Source organism: Botrytis sinoallii, assembly GCF_014898435.1.
Source record: "Botrytis sinoallii strain Bc 23 chromosome Unknown BSIN_004, whole genome shotgun sequence".
NCBI classification, from domain to species: Eukaryota; Fungi; Ascomycota; class Leotiomycetes; order Helotiales; family Sclerotiniaceae; genus Botrytis; species Botrytis sinoallii.
The window spans coordinates 1,233,915-1,254,945 of NW_024066031.1; the positions used below are offsets into that span (position 1 = coordinate 1,233,915).

At 42.9% G+C, this 21,031-nt stretch overlaps 7 protein-coding genes across 7 annotated transcripts; 3 read left to right on the forward strand and 4 right to left on the reverse strand.

The window, feature by feature from the left end:
• Positions 1 to 358: 358 nt before the first annotated feature.
• Positions 359 to 1,179, forward strand: EAF02_002872 (uncharacterized protein; the record flags this gene model as incomplete). The annotated part of the gene is made up of 3 exons (XM_038898920.1): positions 359 to 448; positions 499 to 735; positions 796 to 1,179. The coding sequence occupies 3 exons, from the start codon at positions 359 to 361 to the stop codon at positions 1,177 to 1,179; spliced, it is 711 nt and encodes a 236-aa protein (XP_038761208.1).
• Positions 1,180 to 1,446: 267 nt separating this feature from the next.
• EAF02_002873 (uncharacterized protein) lies at positions 1,447 to 2,742 on the reverse strand (the record flags this gene model as incomplete). Its single annotated transcript, XM_038898921.1, has 1 exon — positions 1,447 to 2,742. The coding sequence occupies one exon, from the start codon at positions 2,740 to 2,742 to the stop codon at positions 1,447 to 1,449; it is 1,296 nt and encodes a 431-aa protein (XP_038761209.1).
• Positions 2,743 to 4,968: 2,226 nt separating this feature from the next.
• EAF02_002874 (uncharacterized protein) lies at positions 4,969 to 5,344 on the reverse strand (the record flags this gene model as incomplete). Its single annotated transcript, XM_038898922.1, has 2 exons — positions 4,969 to 5,140; positions 5,190 to 5,344. 2 exons carry the CDS (start codon positions 5,342 to 5,344, stop codon positions 4,969 to 4,971), a joined length of 327 nt encoding a protein of 108 aa, XP_038761210.1.
• Positions 5,345 to 5,724: 380 nt separating this feature from the next.
• EAF02_002875 (uncharacterized protein) lies at positions 5,725 to 6,030 on the reverse strand (the record flags this gene model as incomplete). Its single annotated transcript, XM_038898923.1, has 2 exons — positions 5,725 to 5,909; positions 5,958 to 6,030. The coding sequence occupies 2 exons, from the start codon at positions 6,028 to 6,030 to the stop codon at positions 5,725 to 5,727; spliced, it is 258 nt and encodes an 85-aa protein (XP_038761211.1).
• A 6,072-nt stretch (positions 6,031 to 12,102) lies between these two features.
• On the forward strand, positions 12,103 to 12,585 carry EAF02_002876 (uncharacterized protein; the record flags this gene model as incomplete). Its single annotated transcript, XM_038898924.1, has 1 exon — positions 12,103 to 12,585. One exon carries the CDS (start codon positions 12,103 to 12,105, stop codon positions 12,583 to 12,585), a length of 483 nt encoding a protein of 160 aa, XP_038761212.1.
• Positions 12,586 to 15,726: 3,141 nt separating this feature from the next.
• Positions 15,727 to 17,310, reverse strand: EAF02_002877 (uncharacterized protein). Its single transcript, XM_038898925.1, has 3 exons — positions 17,058 to 17,310; positions 16,584 to 16,978; positions 15,727 to 16,535 (listed from the first exon to the last, which is right to left on the reverse strand). Exons 1-3 carry the CDS (start codon positions 17,135 to 17,137, stop codon positions 15,904 to 15,906), a joined length of 1,107 nt encoding a protein of 368 aa, XP_038761213.1. The 5' UTR covers positions 17,138 to 17,310; the 3' UTR covers positions 15,727 to 15,903.
• Positions 17,311 to 18,357: 1,047 nt separating this feature from the next.
• On the forward strand, positions 18,358 to 21,023 carry EAF02_002878 (uncharacterized protein; the record flags this gene model as incomplete). The annotated part of the gene is made up of 6 exons (XM_038898926.1): positions 18,358 to 18,471; positions 18,546 to 18,662; positions 19,393 to 19,554; positions 19,621 to 19,935; positions 19,988 to 20,093; positions 20,176 to 21,023. 6 exons carry the CDS (start codon positions 18,358 to 18,360, stop codon positions 21,021 to 21,023), a joined length of 1,662 nt encoding a protein of 553 aa, XP_038761214.1.
• Between the last annotated feature and the right edge of the window lie 8 nt (positions 21,024 to 21,031).

Below are 21,031 nucleotides of genomic sequence, written 5' to 3' on the forward strand. Positions count from 1 at the left end.
CGATAAGCTAGTACGGATATAGCATATCAAAAGCGGTGAGAGTTCCGTAGCTTTTACCAGGAACCTTCAATTAATCAATTACAACCACGGTAATCTTTCTCGCAGCAAAGCAATTATCCAAGATATCTTAAACTCTTCGATATATTAGCTTCTTGATAGAGTTCAACGCCGATGATAGTATCTCGACGGACACTCACATACAAAACTTGTCTTATACATTGATTCGGGGGTTTCATGGCTACAAAATGTTACTCGTTACACAGCAGACGCGATTGCGACAGCCTAAGCTTTCCCCCACCAACAACCTACGATAGACCCCCAAGCTCATCGAAGACATTAATCGAACTCCATAAACAATATGTATCAAAACAGACAGCCGGCGTATGCGCCTACACCTCACAGTTATATACCGAACACAGCATTATCCGCAACCATAAATTTGGATGAGGTAAATATCCCTCTCTGTTTGAGAATGCCCCAGCTCATTCCCAAATTCAGGAAGTGAAGCTCGCCGAGTCTAGAGCAGAGCGCGACCTTCAAGACTCACTTGCAGAAGTGTTTAGTATCATAATCACTTTAGATCAACTCGAAAGAGCCTATCTTAAGGATGCGATTCCAGAATCAGATTACACTGAGACTTGCGACCGGTTATTGAAGCAATACAAAGCTATATTAGCAGACGAAAGTGTAGCTAGGGAGTTTGTGGATTTAGAGACTTTCAAGAGTGAATGGGATGTGTGTATATTCCGGAAATCGATTTTCAATTACGTGATAACTGAGTGCGACTCTTTACAGATAGATGTCCCTAGAGCCACGGAAAGACTTCGAATTGGATTACCTAGCACCGTTACTGCACCATCACATAATGCCTCCACTTCAAACAACAGCGCTACTAACGGAACGTTAATTCTCGAAGCGACACAAGATTTTATAACATTTTTGGATGCACTTAAATTGGGATTATTGGCGAAGGATCAACTACATCCGCTATTGTCAGATGTCATACAAAGTGTAAATAAGGTTACAGACAAAGACTTTGAGGGCAGGGGGAAGATTGTTCAGTGGCTCATTGCTTTGAATCAAATGAGGGCAACGGATGAGGTCAGTGAGGATAAAGCGCGAGAATTGGAACTGGACATGAATTCGGCATATCAAGGATTTAAGGCGACCTTAGCTTAGAAGTCTGCCAGGTTGTCACAGGAGTCATCGGTGTAAAGGCTAATTACCAAGCGATATCTATTTCGTGTATAGGGGCTCTACTGGACGAGGGGCTCCGGGTTCCTCTCATCATATAATTCACAAACCGACTTGATTTAATCCTAGATCCTGGAAATCCTCACATTGAGCTGTGCTCATTTTCAAACCGCTTGGAGGATCGTGTTGGTTATTGATAATCTTGGGTTGGCGAAGTTGTTTAATGAATGTCATTTGATTTCCCTTGAAATGTTATACCAGAAATGTCCAGAAACTAGGGTACACAAATTCATCCTCGAAGATGCGTCTGACTTGCTCAAGAACAAACTTTTCTACCTTACCCACATTCTTGAGTACTTGCTTGCCATTCTCCCTTTGCCCAATTTCGCTCTCAACCTTGATCTCGTGCAGAAGAGCTCCCATTTTCATTCCAGCCGAAGCATCTGCGTCTTTCTCATCTGCCCCAATAGCAGCATATGCATCTTCAGGCGATAGGAAACAGAAATGAGCTCTCTTGCGGATGTATGCTAGGACAGCAACCCCGTCAAACGATAGCCCCGTGATGTTCAATTTCACAGGAATGCCCACGAAGCTTGGCATAGGGTAGTCAAGTAAGATATCGACCGTGAGTGAAAGTCGAATATTTCCAGAGTATCGGACTCGGAATACAGTTTGAAGATCTTCCACCTTGGGCTCTCGAAATCTCCGTGGTGGTGAAGTTGGCTCTTCGCTTTCGCCAACGTGTTCCTCTGGTATCGTTTTTTCGGGGGCGCCGTCTCGAGTTGCTGGTCTAGTTGTTGAAGACGAAGCAGCGAGAGTGGATACACTGGTCTTCTCGCGTAGCGATTGCTGGCTCAGATCCGCAATTTGCGGAGGAGTCATGGACCTTTCACTCGTTGTGTGAGATAAAGGCGTATGAGATTGATTACGGAGAGCGGATAGATGTAGAGATGGGCTAGGTCGGTCCGGCCATCCTTGAGGTAGATGTGCACCGGCAACCGCGGCTAGTGGGGTTTGAGTGCCAGATAATCCACTGGCTAATTGAGAATGGAAATAACTCAAATTTGATGTTCCACCTGGAATACCAGGTGTGCTAACACCTAAAAAGGGACTTCCGGTGTCACCAGAAGCTTGCATTGATCGCAGTCCAGGATACCGTGTGTCAATATATGCAGGAGGGGTCGATGTACGTGATGAACCATTTGCCGTCCTCTCTACTCGGTCCATCCTCCTTCTTTCTCGCAAAGTCTTGGCGACTTCATTCTCCTCATCAGTTTGAGAATTCTCAGAGTTCTCTTCGTCTTCGTCATCTTCTACATAGTCGTCATCGATATCTTCGTAGAAATCCGGTAATGGATCGCAAATATCTTTTAGTTCAACCTCTGGAGCAATTGAGCCAAATTCAAATGTGTGCACTTTAACACCCTTGATGAAGCGGGGCAAAGTCACGGTCTGGAACTTGGTATGTACAAAGTCTCGGATCTTTTCTGCGAGGGCAATCCCATCTGGCCCGGTAGTCAATGTCTCCCAATTGAGGTCGATAGACATTTGGCAATGAATTTTCTTCTTCTTCCGATATGATCGATCAATCAATCAATAATGTTGATTATAGTGATGACGCAATTGGACTAATGTTGTTGGCTTCAGATAACAAACACTCCTTTTGCTGATTGGACGGGAAGAAGAGGAAACAGAGAAGAACTATTGTTACCTTCTATTTGTTGAAGTGGTATTATTTAACATTGCTGTTCATGCCCTACACGTATTTTGTGCTTTGTAGACGAAAATGATAATTGGTAGACAATTGACATCTAGATGGGGAAGTTATTAAAGCAGCAGCATTTGATCGCTATAGCGGCACTCCATTGCTATCCACCAATGCTTACTAACTCCGGACTTCCGCTTTCCTCTTTCGATCTTATTAATTATTACCTATGCTTCCCGAATCACTCCTCTCACTTATTACATCCGCGGATAATTTTATTATTCGACTACTCCATAAATATCGGTATACGAGCTGATGGAAAATAGATCAAGGGGAATCCTGGTCATGATCTACATCACTCGAAATTTTAATAAAAGATAGCTCCATCATTTATCATGTTTCTTGATTCCTGGTTACAGCACAATACTATGAACATCGTCGAAATTCCAAATCCTTCCGGGTACAAAGCCTGAAATTAGAATACCTAGTATTTGAACCAGTCCGGGTCGTCTACCGCAAACCCCCTTCGCAGCAGCAGCTCCCAGCATCCAACTTGTAATGTTATATGGATGACGTTGCCTGAAACGCAAGATAATAGACTATCATATAAGAGTTTCAGGATGACATCTGTCTAAGAACATTTGGTTTGGTGTCAGTTTTTCACCAGAACGTATGGAGTAATATACCTGCATTAGTTTGTATGCAGTTATCTTCAGCTTCTCTGTCGTGTGATTTATTTGGCGCGCCAGTCTGCGTCTAATTAGCCGGCGCTTTTTTTCTTCCTTGTAAAACTTTTTGACGGCATAAGCGGGCATACCGTGAGCTCACATTTAGCAAGGATAACCTTACCCTGCATAATTCATCACATTACAACACACATGTAAAAATTTCGTCTGATGCCTCTGGGCCTTGAAGGCCAGGCATCGAGGAGGCCCTCCGCTCATTTCGAATTTTCGACTCATCATGTTCTATCTATCTTGAGAAGGTCATCTCAACATGCCACGATGTTGCATATAGGAAGATGGATACCTTCCTCAATTTGCATGTAACACCTCATATTCTCATCACATTAAGTTTTGCTCCTCGTAAGTACGTGCCGCTCTTCTGCTCCCGATGGTATCACAGCTCCACAACTTGGCTGATAGCTGAGTTCTGGCTATCATCGCGACGGGTTTGAGCGGTGCAGAATCTCTACTCAAAAGAATTCTCCTTTACCACTCTTTTTAGGCGGTAGACGCGCTATGACATGCTCATCTTCACTTGCTACTCTGTGAATGGAAGGACACGACCAAGAACTGCCAATATTTCGAGGTCCATTGATAGCGACATCGCAGATGTGGTTGCTCTCCGCATTGTCAGCACTAAAAAGGGAAATATCCGGTCCAAAAGAAAACTAGGATTAGGCCTCCACTGGCAATTGCCTGATTTCTGACCAGCCTTATCACATGATTGAATATAGCTGCATGTAAAATGCAAGGATTTGCATCCCTGGACCTGGAATCTTAACCGCGCTTCTTCCCCTTTCTTATCGATCGGTGATAGCCCATGTCACATTCGTTGCCCGTTGCTTGCGGGATATTAGCCGCAATACGACTGATAAGACTATCAGTCAGTCGAAGACAGCGGGTGTCGCGCTCTCTCAGGGGGCCTGTAGTTACACAAAGAAAGCCGCACGGCAAATTGTTCAACCTCACTCAAGTTTTACTCCATAGCTAGCGTACATGATCTTTTTCGCCACATGTTCGATTGGCAGAATTTCAGAAGAAAAGAGAGTTGAACATGAGGACATACTTTGGGGAAGAGGTAGTGGAACAATTGAATTGCTCAAAACTGCATTGGCTCACATATTTGGCAAAATTGACCTCACTTGTGCACTCTTCACATGTTGTTGCTACATTCAATATGATTTAAGAGAAAGACGATTGTAATTAAGAAAAAAAGTGTCGACTAAAATCTACCACAGCAGAACGAAAACCCCCCAAAAGTAACAACATAATGAGATATTGTCCCATGAACTCCCAAGTATGCTTGTATGATTACAGCAGCGATTCATGACCAATCTTTGCACCTTAGATTTCTGACCCTGTTCTAAATTCGCCTCTAGCTCCAAACCCCTTCATCTGCACGGATGCCCACAAAATATCCAGCTCCACTCGACTAGTCCCGTCGGAGACGATTGGAGAATTCCGAGGTGCCGCCTTCGAATACGGTTTAAAGGTTCGAGGAGGCATATTCTCTAACCTTAATCAGTAGATGACTAAGCAGGAATGTTGGAGTCGCACTTACTTACGAGGGACAGCCACTTGTACATGGTTCTCCAGCATTGGATGTCTCAATTTTTGGTCCACTTGGGCAACTTCCACTCGCTTTGCAAGCAGCACATTTGACTATCTTGGTGTCGAAGTGTCTGTTGCAGCTTTTGTAGACGACGTAGTGAGTGCACATTTTGGCGGTGATTGTTCGGGAAAGTATCGCGAGCTTGTAATTGAAATTTTGAATTGACCTATCAAGACACACCGGAATTAGCATCGGAAACCAATGCCAAGGATAAGTGCTAGAAACTCTTTATCTTGAGAAAAATGTGAAGCACAAGTAAAGTTTGGTACTTACTTGGACAATGGCGACTGTGTGAGAGATGATGTATTTGCTGAGGAACTTTTTATATGAGGAAAGCTGGCAGATAAATATATTGTAGATGGTAGGCTATTTGTGTGGTGGTGAACTTAGAAGTGATGATGGAGCTGTTGAACCTCTAAAATCATGAGCGACGGCAGCTTGCTTTATACACCGTCGTACCATTCCGAGTGAACGGTACTGCCTGTCATTCAATTTGGAAAATGTTGTTTGCTTTGCCATCCATCGCAGGATGTCAACACGAAGTCAGTCTGAGAGGGGGGGAGATGCCTGCCGACGAGCTGGTGTGCCTTCTTGTTGGTAGTTCTTTCCGTAAGAGGTTTGATGTAGTTGGAATTGGCAGATCGAGCTGTAGCCATAGAGGTATCATACCAGGCTTTCCGTGAATACCAACAAGAAAATAGCCGTCATCCGCCGCGCACACGGTTGGCTAGAGGATTAAGGAACACAGTGAGAGTAGTGGTAAGGCGGGCAGGTATCAATTCCATCGCTGACATGGTATCGGTAGGGCGCCATAGCTAAAAGCGCAAGCTCACATGGCCAATCCTAGATTGCAGGTACGGCGAAAGGAGGATCGATGCAGTTGCGGACAAGTCAAGCGTTCTGATTATTGAAAATTACAAAATGGATGATCCACCCGAGGCAGCAAGGACCTGCAAGGTTTGCAAAAGTTACAAGGACCAAATAATGGGACCTGCAACTAAATTACCCTTAACCATCTTCAGTAGCAAATGTAGATCTAGAGACTAGATTGATTAGAGGCTAGAAAGCAGAGGCTAGAGACTAGAGACTAGAGCAGAGACTAAAGGGCAAGGGCAAAAGAAACAGAATTGCTGTACCTATTTTGAGCCAAGTACGGTACATTACCGTGAGTACACAATACACAAGCTTGATTTTAGTTGACTGATTTTAGATCATGGCTGAATGAACCTACGCGTGGGGATAGATAACTGGAAGAACGAATATATCTAGTGAGCTACATCATGCCATTGCAAAATATCTTATTATAATCTAGTAATCTAGCAAAGGAAATAAAATAAGTTGGGGGTTTTACGAAATTGAAGGTTTGGAGTTGACAGATCAATTCATCATATATGTAATCACATCAGTCAGTGCTCTCGCTATTGTATTAGGCTTAGGTAGTGTCGTTTAACCGGGGGTTTGACGTTTTTCCCCCTTCATTTTCGACTAAAATTCACCAGTTTTGTTCTCTTAGACACTTTATTAGTTTCATTCTTATTTAGTATGTAGTATAACTAGCACTTAATAAAAATTATCATCCTGATTAAATTGTTTCGAGTATGACCACACCAAATAACACCAGACCAGACTGTAGACCAGGTCAAATCGCAAACTACAAGCCCGATTGATTGATTATCCGCCAAAAGAGGGAAAAAAGACCAAAGCCACCGTAAGAGTGCCATTTCCTACATGGGGTCGCAACATTGGTCGAATCAAATATCGAGAATTCCAAAGTTCTCTAAGTCTTTGTACAACTATGCTCCAATCAAACGGCTTAGATCCGATTAGAGACTGCGGCTCACAACATACACTACGGTGTTAATGGCAGGCTTAGGCTTTTTACTACCTTAGTAACTCACGTAACACCTATAGATCTCTGGGTTTTAGACGCTTTGAACCCTTAGATGAATCATATTCTACGGGGGTGCCATGTGGATGTGTCAAGCGGACATTGTGAAAAGAGGCTTCTCTACCTTTGAGATCGTATCAACCCAACTTTTTGTTCCAAAATAGAAATATATCACACCCTAAGAGCATTTAGTTTACGAGTTTCTATTAATCCAAGAAATGGCACAGCAAGACTTTTATACACTACAGTACTCCAGTACGTAAGGCTTCTCGAAGCTTTTTCTCGCTTTTTGCGACAACGGGAATCGACAAAGGGATCATCTTTCTGTAGGGCTGGGTTAACAAGTTGCATCAGATGTATTCAACCAACGAAGCTAAACAAAGGTACTAGGTGATAAGTCCAACCTCTAAACCCAGAGAAAACAAGGTCCCAGGCGCTCCCGCAATTGCGTTTTCTCTTATGGTCCACCTTCAACCGTCGGCCCTGTTTGCTGACGGACTTGGGGACTCGGCAGATCCAAAAAGAATTCAGAATCTACAACCAATCCAACATTTCAAACAATTTTTTTTATATAGTAATCTTAACCGGTATCCTCTTTTTCTCTGACACTTCTCTTACAATTTAATATTCTACCCAACAGCCGCAATTATGCATATTTTCTATTCCTCTTTAGCTTGCATCGCTAGGGTCAGTCCAACGTTCACCAACGTTAAGTTGCCGCGATCTTGGTTACAATTGGCCCCTCGAGGACTGATCACCAACATATTCATCAGCTCGCCGTTCGTACTCATTCAATTAGTACAACTCTGCCCTACGGCTGAATCATTTCACATCGGCAGGTGGCCGGACTTTTATATGCGTGATTGATTGAATTCTACGATTGTTGGCAGAAACGCCACTATGTCATGCACTTTCGCGGCAACGTCTCTACTTTCTCCTTTTCTATCTCTCATCTAAAAATTTATCCCTGAAAATGATCACAATACGGCACTTGTCGATGTCGAAGGAAGGTTTTGCGACTGGATTGGGCAATCTTTTGGACGGCCTGCTCCGGGGGCACCAGGCACAGATCGCCGGCAGGACTCGAAGTTTCTGCAGCCAAAAGATGATGAATGGATGAATGGATGGATGATGATGGTTTGAAGTACTAATTATTTCTATCATTGATGTTTCAAGAAGCTCACCACATCTAAGAAGGATCTCGGCTCTCTCGAAGATGGCTATTGTGTAACGATTGTATGTAGGTACGGGCCATCAAATTACGGGCCAAGATTTGGTCAATGCAACCAAACCTACCTACAGGAACAGGAATGTATATTCAATATTCTGAAGCAGGTCATATTGCAGTCTTCAGTCGGTATCGGCCCGCATATCGGCATCCCGACCTGCACTAAGGCATTTCTTGACTCCACAATGGGGGATGTAAAGGATTCCAACGGCTTCAAACTTAATATGCGTGGTTCATCACAGCACTTCAGCCTCTCGCGATACTCTGTCAAGTCACAAGGGGCCACAAGACCATTCGTTCTGCAGGGTTCCGACGTCATGTTATTTTGACGACGGATACCCACAGCCGTGTCCGCTGTCAGATACGGGAGATGATTGACTAATTCTGCGAAAGGAGACATACAGGATCTTGACTCGATTGAGCCTTTCGAGTTCCAATTTTCGAAATTCCCCTTGGCTTGCTACCTACAGGCTGCCTGGCTGAAATTGCATTAGCTATAGGGTGATGACCTGATCAACCAGTGTCTCTTCGATAAGCAATGTGATAGACATCGGATAATTTCAAAATTTTCAGGAACTCATGTGTGACGTCCGTTTGTTAGCGGCTCAGCGAATTGGAGGCGATTAATAGACGCCGGTGGAATGATTATCGATGTATCGTCTGAGGAAAACAAGGGTAGTGAGTATGAAATTGAAGAAGAAGGGGAATGACTGCCCAATATCCTTGTACTTTCCTCGTAAGCAAGACCGCGTCAAATGATGGTAGTACAAGAAGTTGCGCAAGGGGTTTCTTTCAATATGAAGCCACTTCTTAGAAACGAGCACGGGGGGGGGCTTTCTTCCGTATTGCAATGTGCCTAATTAATTATTAAGTATCCTAGACGGGGCCACTCGAGACATTCAGGAGGGTTCCGGAGCCGAAGAGAGGAGAATTGACAATATGAAATGCCAATACTGATCAATTGATATTGTTACTAGACACAAGACACAAGACACTAGACACTAGATACTAGATACTAGACAAAACACTACTTCGTAGACACTAGAGGAGTAGATACTTTACTTTGACTAGGTTCCCTTGTCTAACATACCCTAGGCTAAATACTATTCGATTTAAAACGTCCCACTTACCTCCGAACTCCGAAAAACAACCACAAGAGAGTAGACAACGCACCTACCACTACCACTACCACTACCACTACCACTACCACTACCACTCACTACTACACATCATGAAATGAAAGTCCTGTGAATACCGGATAGACCAGACAGACGAAGACAAAAGACAAAAGGCAAAAGAATGTGCAATCGTCTTTCTGACATGATTTGGTGATATAATCAAGAACACGCACAACGGCTTAGATCGACAAAATCTCTTTAGACACCACTTGCATCCACATTCTTCTCTGGCTTGCTGCATAGGAACCTTGATCTCTTTCGGACCTGATGAGAATTCGGAATCGGATCGTAGATTCATTGGGAAAGAAAATAAAAATGATTTCATTCCTCTTCAATAATCGTTCTGAAATCCACCAATGATGATGCTTTCAGAATGAGATATGCTCATAGCTACATGTCGCGTAACACGAGTGCATACATCCGAAGTCCACCGGGTCACCATAACTCTCGTTTACGCTATGCCCTGCAATCACGGAGATAACATAAAGTTGAAGAAAGATATCATAGCGGAGCTTCACCATCTAGAACCTTCACAATCAAATCACAATCGCATTCTGGGCGTGGTGCATAGTAAGACGGATCATATTCATCGTCAAGAGGAGGCGGGAGGCAACGCAGGGGAATTCTAGCTATCAAACATTACTCTACTCGTACTTTTCCGAGAATTGGTTTGTCCAAAAAATTGGACACTACTGCTGATGGACGATACGTCGTATTGAAGCATGCATGTATGCCTTCTGACTGTATAGCAAAACCGCAATGCATTTGGCTCCCTCAGCCGTTTCATCATTAATAGAAGGTAATCCGCTCTTGCATAAGTGAGTCTTGCAACACATCGAATCAGCACACCATCACAATTCTCGAGGCCAAATCGAGGCCCGTCTGCCTTCGGTCTGTGGTCAGCTTACATCACGTGATTGTATACATTCCAATCCCATGGTTCAGCAACTCTTGGTGCTCGTTCATCTTCACGAACTATGTGCCGACGTCTCGTAATTGAGGCTGAGCACATAGTAGAGAAAAAGAGGACCTTGTTGGTTCTTGTTAGTGCTGCGTATTTTCACCAGAGAAGGAGAGAAGATCTTCTCGCATTCTGGATGAAATCCGGCAACAAGTTGAATGGAGATATTGGTTTAGGCAAATTTCTTCTTGCATCCTTCCTTTTCTTGCGTTTTACGAGACTTCCAATTAGTCTTCATCAATGGGCACACTCGTTCATCGTTGGTTTTCGTGTTGGCAGTTTGGGAGTCACACTTCACTCTCCCATGAACAATTGTGCATTCTCTTCGAAGATAGGAGAAATACTCGCCTCTTTCATGTCACAGCCTCAGCGTTAAGCCATCTACAGCATTGTACGAGCCGCGTGTGATATTGGCAAGGTTTCGAAGACTACTGAGCGCTTTGCTCGCCATTAATACCTCACGATTTTCCCTAGCTCTGTGGCAGGTCTTTTACCCCTCTTCATTTAACCCATCAACCAAGTCTGTTCCTTTCTTTCATATCATGTCGATTGTGGATTGGTTGATATAGAGATCAAGCACATAGATTGTTCAGTGGCTTGACGTGCTAGAAGGATATCATCGGTTTATGTCCTCTTCCACCGCCTATTAGGAGAGCATGTCACTGAAAATGTACCCGATGAAGTTCATGTACATTTTGCTCCTCAGAATGAATGTCCTATTCTTATTATTCTGTATTTGTTTGCACATTGAAAGTTGCGAATCTACAAGCACAAATGGTTTAACCTCGGCATTATCTCAAGCTCGGATACCCCTGATGTTGTGTGGGGTCCCCTCTTTCTGCCATTCCGATCTTTATTCTTGACGGCGAGGTTTATCCAATCAACAGAATGTGAATAAGCCTTCACTCGCAAACTGAACGAAGAGAGAGCTTGGGAGAGCCTATTTGTTTTCGTGACTTTACAACATCCATTTCCCGTTTTGGGAAGTAGACTCGTCGTCGTCGTCGTCGTAGCTATACCCCCAATATGTATCTTCATATATCTGCATGAATAATGATGTTTTCAATCTGCTTCAAAAAGACAAAGTTTGATTTGCAATCATACTTCTTACCATTGATTACGCAATTACCACATTATTCATCAGCCGGCCAATCTTTCTTGCACGTGCGTTAATCCTGCATGATTCGGCGTTGAAATCTTTCAAGTTGCTTCAACCGCGGTAGAAGGCTCAGTAGTGTAGTGGAAATCACACCATAAAAGACAGGTGACAGTGTTGTCATTCTTTTCCGGAACATTTTCTTTTTTTACTCTCAAACCAAAAATCTCTTCAATTCCCCCTTGAAAGCTCATCTCATCTCATCCACACCAAACCCCAAAATCATATCCACCTCCTTCCTTAGACCTCTTCTGCGACCCCATCTCGCTCGTACAACATCCTTCCCGTCACACGTTCCAAGCAACTTCTCCCGCAATCCTTCCCCCAAAATTACCTCACCAATCTTCCGGGACACAGCAAAGTAAAATAGCATACCTAGCCAAGCATCTAGGAACATTCTCGTATTCAATTTATTTAAACTCATTCAGTCACATTACCAAATCCGCACCCAGAAAATGGCCCCCCAAGTCCCAACACATGCAGGAGCTTCTATGCCTGCTTCCGAAATCGAGGCTCTCGCCATGAGCGGACAGGAAAACTTTGTTCCCGCCGCTGAAGAGGCGAGCCAGAATTCGCATTCGTTTCTGTATCTGGCTCCGAAGACTTCGGCTAGTTATCCCGTGGCTCAGTCGGCCAAAGTGTCTGCTGTTTTGACGCCGCGTCAGCTAGGAGATCAGACGCGTGGTACAATTGGGGGTGAGGAGCTTGGTGAGAAAGGAGCCGGTGATGAGGATGGTGGTGCCAAGAATTCGGGCAGCATTGAACAGGAATTGGGAAAAACGGCGAGGAGTGAGAGCATGAGTAGTGAGGCGAGCAATAACACAATTTCTAGTGTGGATGGACCAAAAGGGATGAGTTCAAGGCGTTTCTTGAAGCTGGGACCGGTTCATTTTGGCGAGGCAGGTTTGGGTGATTGGAGTGAAGAGGTGGTGGAGTAGATGGCGTTCCGTGGTTGTGGATGATGTGAATAGGGTCATGGTTTACGGTTACTATGGCAATTTTGATCACACGCTTGATGTGATATCATTGCAAACGTGCAGATGAGCTTAAGATATTGGGAAATTAAGTATGGGATATGAGATATGAGATATGTTGATTTTGGTCGGCGAGTTCGGGGTTTGAGAATACATGGGTTGATGACTGAGGGAGGGTTGGTTAACCACGCGATGGGATGGAAATTTGCACGCACAAAGGACTTGCTGGAAAGTATCGTTCTCGTCCTAAAGGAGTATTGGTCATGAGTCATGAATCACGAAATCTTTTCATGCATTTCACATTTTCCGGTTTCTCGCTTTCTTTCCTATTTGGCCATTGATTTACCTACGTAGTTTCTTTCATCATTCTTGGGAAAGAAAATCAGGATCGCAAGGTAGTAACGGCCACATGAAAACTTTAGGTATCAATTCAAAGTTCAATCAATGCATTGATAGTACTTGGGTCTCGACCCCAGAATCCAATCCCATTGCATGGAAATGTAACTACATCACGTGAACTTTACCGTTGCTGTGTATTGTCGCATCAGCATTCCGCTATTCTTGTACAAGGTAAACGAGGTAGACGAGCCATCTTACCAACGTTTAGTTTTCTGAGCTCACATCAGCGTCGCATCACTGCCACAGGCCCACAGTCGGTAGATCACTCTTACCTCACGTCACACACAACATGTGTTGGTATCTTCGTACCTATCCACCATTCATAGATTAGGATTCTTTCTTCAGCGACGATTGAGTATCATCATTCATGAACAGTTGTCCTATTTCCATCAATTCATGATTGCGCCTCTATTTTTCTACAAAAGATGCTTTCTCACATAAGATGAGGTTGGTATGTAACAAATATCACATCAGATTATCGTGAAACTAAACCATCGATGGTCGATATATATAGAGGATTAGAGGGGAACGTCGCTATTACACGAAAGAGATCAGAGGAGCAGCTCTTTATTTAATATCATTTATTTCGCTTCTTATTCTTCAATTATTATGGAATACCAAATCGGGAAGATAATGATCGGTCAATTAATCCAAGTGAATGAAAGGATTGGGTTGGGGGCCACTAGATATCTTACTGTGATGAGATGACGAGGTTACTAGATCGAAATGACGAGGACATTGCAATGATCAAGATTTATAATATGACTTAGGTGAAACATTTACGATGTACCATAGTAGAATATCTTACTTGGAAAGACTAGATAGATGCATGTGATGCCCATCTATTTCTTCTCACCGCAGCCATCACGAATTGAAGGCACGGCGGACATTATGGTTAGGGTTACTGGAATGAGGTGGAATGGAATAACACAAGGAGAATATTGGATTGAGAATGTGCATTATGCTAATCTTGTCCAGTCTGGATTTGATGGAAGTTTTATGACATGTGTGCAATGGCAAACAGAGCAGAAGGAGCAGAGGAGGAAACCGGATAGAGTTAGATAGGTAGAATTGTATCAAACATGGAAAGAATAGCGAGAATTATCATTCGGTAACTATCAAGCTATTGTATCTATTCATCTACCATCTTCGAAGTTGAAGATGTGCTCATCAAACACCTGTTCATTCTTCCCCATCAGGTAATCAAGTATAGTATCACCAACGCAGCATCTCCAGCCCTTAGCATACACACAAAAGCCTCTACACAGTGTACACACACACCAAATCCACATTCCCTCTTCTCTTTCCCGAATCTCCCGCACCTAATATTTCCTCCCGACACAAACATCCCTCCTCATCCTACCCCTCCCCTCCACTTCCCTTAACAAATTTTCCAACCACATATCCAGTAACACGAAGCACAACAGTAGCTTCGCTACATATACGTATCACTGCTTCCACACCGCATTTGCTCACTTATCGGATACCGATGTGCATGCATATTGCATGTATATGCAAATGCGTCTTTCCGAGGAAAGTGGAGTGACGGACAGACGCCATGTGCGGGAGGGAAGTGGGTTGGTTTAATGATGAGGTGCATGCGCAGCCTTATTTTTCGTCGTTTGGTTTGCGGAGGTGCGTTTAGACTGTGAGTTAATGGAGGAGGTGGATGCGTGGGTTGTTGATGATGGAAATGTAATGAGAATCAAAAGTTTGTTGCCGATTTGAAGGAAATAGGATGTAATGTGATCTTATGCGACGGAGTCCGGAGGAGGCTTAGAATATTGAAATGATAACTTGCGATATATCATACTGGGTTTAACGAACTCTGCGGTACAGATACACTTGACAATCTATGAGTTACTGAATGAGATGTGAGACCTCGCCACATCTGTTTGTCGTCTTTCATCTGAGTTGGAAAATCCATGTGAACCGGGAGAAGATATAGACCTCACAAAACCAAAAGCCTCAAGAACTCCGTATGAGATATGCGGTTGGATTATATATATCACGTGTTCTCTTTTCGAATCGTCCTCTTCCGGGGAACTATACACACACAGAAGAAATATTCTGAATATCCTGAACAAAAATTCGATCCCGACGCATCGTCCTAGATCTTGCATCTGGATATCAATTTTCAATACCAAAAAGTTCTAGAAAACAAAGCAGCTCACAAATTCCTCTCCACCTTGCTTCACCTGAATTGGTTTCACTCTATCCAGACCGTTACTGGACTACCAGTAGCCGCTCAAAAAGGATTACCTGATAGACAGGAGATGAAGAACAAATTCCCCATGACTACAATGCAGAAACGCACCTGGAAAAGAAAGGTGGCCAGTTCTCGCTTTCTCTCTAGACGACATAGAGGAAAACATATTCGTTTGAGATATCTTCGAGATAATATTCTTTCCGAAACCCAAGCACTTACCAAACGACACGGCGCGACTATTATATTCAAACCCCCGGAATATAGTTTAAGAAATGAGGATTTTTGAACATTCGAATTTAATTAAGTGTTGAAAGCTTCTGAGACACCGAGAAATTCATCAAATATTAATGTTGGGTACATCACCCGGTGACCACAGAAGCTATTTACCCTTATCACAAGTGAGGGCTAGAATTGACTTGCCACTCACAAAAGACCCCGTTGATTTAAAAGCCCGGGTACCTATTCAGAGAGTATTTGAATGCCAAAGACCTAGAAACTGAAGCTAAAAATTATTAATATTATACTAGTTTATCAACAACTCTAAAGCCGAACTTTTCAGAGCCAACAACTGTGAAATTCTATGCCATCATCGTTTTTTACGTCCATATCCCACGACTGTTTCCATAATCATACACACCTGGGGTTTATTCTGAATATCAGAGTCTTGATCCAGCTTATATTCTGGTCTCATCTTTGAAATTCTCATCATTATCCCAACCCGTTTCATCGCGATAATGCATCGTTGGATCATCTACTCTTGATGCTGGAATATCCCTATACTGGCCATTGGCTGTTAACTCTTGGTTTCTCAACATGATTGCTCGATCTTTCTTCTTTCCTAATCCCATTCTTTGTCTTCTTGAACCAGTTCCATATCCCTGGCGTCGACCCATCACACTACCCATCCCAATGGTGCGATGCTTTCGATTGCAATACCACGTTCCCCCAATTACTAGTACAATAAACGCGAGGACTGTTGGAAGGGCAATATAGAGAGAAGCGCCATGGGGAGCTTTGCTTGGAGATTGACGATATGGCTCAGGCGCAGGAGAAGTAGTCACCATAATTGTTGGTCCTTGTACGGAAACAATATCCGTTTTCTGGGTGGGTGTGACAAATAAAGTTACGTTGTTGAACTTCATGCCCTTTAACCAGCTCTTATCTATCGTCCAAGCAATGAAACCAAGATTATTACTTGTGGGCACTGATTGAAAAGCTTGTACCCCTCCCCCTGAAGCATTTACATAGTTTGCCTGTATAAAAACAGAAACATTCGACCCAGCGAAGTACCGAGCATCCCAAGTAACTGTCACATGTCAGCGATCGCCCGATACAACAAGATGGAAGTGCTAACCATAATATATCTCGTCGACATATACACTAGACCCATTGTCTGGCTTACAAAACGGTGCAAACTTTCCTTTGAGATTGTGGCAGATGTCAAAGGCTCCACCACCTGTCGGTGTAGGTACCGCTTCACTAGATGTAGATGTCGTTGACGCTTCAGAGAGAGGGGAGGCACTGGTAGCAGTCGATTGTGCTGGAGCAGCATCACTTGTAGTGACTTTACTATTGATCGTCGTAAGAATGGGCGTAACTGTTGACGCATGTCCGCTGGCATCGACGGTGACCCATGGGTTCAATCCGTCATCTGTAATCGAGGTTGTAGTTCTTGCCGCTGGAGTTGCTTTGTTTGTGGCAGAGGCATCTATTGCGGTGGAAGTAGGAGAGTCAGTTGAGGAATGATCGCTGGAGTTACTGTATCAGATTCCGAGAAAGAATAAGTCAATATGAAAATAATATTTAAATAGAAGGCAGCAAGATTTACTTACCTGCTCTACGAGCTGGGGAGGCTTCTATAATTCCATACAGAAGGCCCATCACTATCGCGAGAAGTGACACTCGCATTATGCCCTTTTCCTACCTAGGTACTATTCAATCACGACTAACCCTTCATTGAGGTTGATGTTAAACCAAATGAATTAAATTAAGCTTGAAGGATTTGGAATGGCGAGTCGTCAAGAAATCAATAAATGAAGAGTCTCTTATGGAAACATTGTAATTGATAGATTTCAACGAGCATATTGAAATAGATAGGTAGCTGAGGGAAGGGATTCAAAGCACGGACGAGATCAAGCTTGTCTGTGCACATCTACGTTCCTGACTAATTGACATGGGCTCTCTTATTGATGATATCTCATTGGTTGTCTTTCGCATTTTATACTCTCGGGTGTAACCGAAATCTGGGGATAGTGTCAGTGACATCAAATGATCGCTGTCACCGTTTATTCTCCACTCCATCAGTGACCATTCGATGCACATCAACGGATAAAAGCAGTTTCAACAATCTGTCTGTACTCTATAGAATTTCGAGAATTTTGCTCTTGAGCACTTGAACCGATGATTACACCTGTATCTGCGCTTCTTCAGAATCAAAACTGACATACAGCTCTTTGAAACCCAACCCTCAACTTTATACAATTGGAAATGTGTTGGATATTCTTTGTTGTCTCTGAGTAAGTAGTTGTCATCAAGTGAAACTTCGGCTATTCCAGGGGCCAGCTCAACAAAAACGACAAAGAACTTGCTTTGAACTCTTGACTTTCATTGTACAATATGCCCCAATACAAAAATATGCGCAAAGCCATTTAAACTCATCCCATGTAGGAATGATTTTTACTCTTTCTTACGATATGGTTGAATGCATGCTTCATGATGTTTGTGTGCCAGCGTCTTTTTGAACTGAAGTCAATAAGGTTCTTTGGATGATGTATTGGGGTACACTTAATGCGGTTTCAAAAATACGGGGTTCAATTATGCGGCAGAGGTATCTGGAGAACATTATGCATACGGTTGGAATCTTGAGTAACAAAAAGATGCATATCATACTGCTAAATCCCGAAGATCATCTATCAGGTAGCAGGTTGCTGCATCCTGTGCCTAATTCCCCTTACTACATTATTAGTCCCAGTGAATTGTCAAAATGCCAGAGCACATAAAAATCCAATTGGCTGAAGTTTAAACTCACCTCAACTTTGGTTATCTCAGTCTTAAAAGCTTCTTGCGCCCTGCTTTCTCTCTTTTTTTCTCTCCACAAACTTTCACAACAACCACCAGGTACCACAATCATGGCTACAGAACAACCCCCTCTGGTCGTTGATACTGATATGATTGATGATCTACCCAGACCTTCTCCTGACACTGTTACTGAAGATTCCATCCCTGATCGTATTGAGTGTATCGTAAGTATTTATTCCGCCTACATGATGAATCATAGATTGCATTTTGATTGAATTGAACTGATATTTATTCTTAGGTTCCAATATCTGTCCACCCCTCTCTCATCGATCCCAAAAACAAAGGTCTTTATGTTGATAAGGTTGTATCCCCTGGAGATATATTGTTTACGATCGAAAAGCCTTTGTTCGCCATTGTAGGTGGTTCTATGTTCCTCTTTCCTTCCTTTTTCGTTCATAATCGTCTCTTGGTACACTTGTCCTTTGAGATTAGACGAATTTTCAATCAGATCAACCAAATATCTGTAACACTTACAATCTACAAACCGCAAGCTGCAGACTTTGGTCCCTGCCTATGGAACCAATACCTTATGTTCGACTGTATGTCCTTTCTGCAGATATTTTTAAGAAATTCTGGCCTTTCTAGTCTGACACACATCTGCCTTTGACGGCATGATCAGTGTTCATTTGAAGTGTACTTGCGGACTGGTTGGAAAGCTTTCAAAACACATTCATTCCAATCTATATACTCCCGATTTTCTTGTCTGTGGGTTTCAATAATCTTGAAGATTGTTTCATTTCCTCAAAATCTTAGGGTCACACCACACATTCATTTCAGATTTCTCAAAGATGATTTTATCTATAGCTCTAGATGGCTATGTATTGTCTTTGAGAGCGAGGAATTGATCTACTGAGTACCTTGTACCTCAATTCATTAAGAGCAAAGCGCTGGTGACTTTGAGATCCTCTACAAAACGGAGCTCTTACAGTTTTTATCATTTGTTTAAAAGACTTGATTGGGATTTTTTGTTCATTCACTCAGCGACCTATGATTCTAGATGCCTACATTCCTAATACTTCACTCAACTCAAAGCCCTCCATTGAACCTGAACGCTTCAAAGTATACTAATTTTTGAATAATTATAGGTCGAACAAATCAACACGAGATTAAGAACCTGCGATAACTGCTTTGCATACCAGAGCGTGGAGCATGGAGTAGGGACTGTCAGTACTGTAGAAAGAGACATCGGGACAGCTATTCCATTCGACCAATGTGGAAGCTGTGGGGTGCACCACTACTGTGACGAGGTAAGATTTATAATTATCGTTATATTCACTTTGTTGAATCTGGTTAGAAAAGCTAACACAAAACAGAGATGCCAGAAGGAAGCATTTGAACACCATCATAAGCATGAATGTCTTACTTTCGTAGACTTTTTGTCCGAAGAGCCCTTGGCAGAGTCCTTCATTGAACGTACGGATTTCCGCTTTGTTATCCGATTCCTATGCATGGCTAAGGCAAATCTTCTTACAGATGCAACAATGAGGGATTTTTTCTCAGCACCGATAGGGAATTTATATGACTATGGACCTTCTATGGAAACTTCCTACAGAAATTTGAGTCTGAATATGAAACTTCTTGCAGAGTCGCCTGTGCACGAAGATTCAATCTTCCATCTTCTCTGCTTTGTAAGTTGACAAGTTCAAATATTTTGCACAGTATTGCTAATCACTATGACAGGCCGTTCATCAATTTATTCCGATGTACCAACCATTCATATGCCAATTCAATAGGCATGATATAAGTTATTGGAACACAAGTTCTCCAACGAGCATTCCTTGTGGTTGTAAGTAAAGCTCATTTGATAATGCTCATTCTATTATTTCATAGTAAAGGCATAATAACCGTAGTAACAAATATTTTTCTAGGCTGCTACGAGCCCTTCATCACAATCATGAGAAACGATTGCAATGCCAACACTCGCGAGTACTTTGATGGAAAAACATACATTCTACAAGCCAATTGTGCGATCCCTGCCAACACTGAGATTACCCGCCGTTTCAGTTCTTGGAATGACTACGAAACCCGCCGTCTTGAACTTATGAGAAAAGAAAAGCTTGATTGCAAATGTACCTTATGTATTCGAGGAAATCTAGGACCGACAGGTGATCTTCGAGAGCGCATGCTTTCAATTTACATTGACAACTACAACCCTAAAGTCGACACGGAGAAACTGAAACAACAACTATCGATCGATCACAGAATTATTGCTGATCTGAAATCCTATGGATTCGGCCATGATTGCCCTGGTCTAAGAAGAGCATACATGAGTCTATTCGGCGGTCAATTTGATCTAGACTGCCGCACCAAAACTCAGGATTACAAAGGGTCCTTGAGACTTCTTCTCACCGTCTACTACCTGATCGACCCAGTTGCATGCCCGGCACCATTACCGGAAGAACGCATCAAAGTTCTGCATTTCCTCATAGTTATAGCCTACATTGGAGAAGACTCACGATCCAAGGTTAGCGAGATCATCCTCACAATGCACAAATTTATCTATCATTGGCGCTCGCAGCTCGTCCACTACTCCAGGCAAATGGGTGGCCCCAATACCAGGATTGCTACATTCCATCGAAATGCATTCGAGGAAGACCTAGAGGCTGGGGGTATACCCGTTTACACGGATAAAGATGATCTCGTGAAGGAGTTGAATGGTTGGTTTAAATTGCTTGGTCTTGATGAGATGACACCAGAGCAGATTCTCCGGACTTAAATGGACCA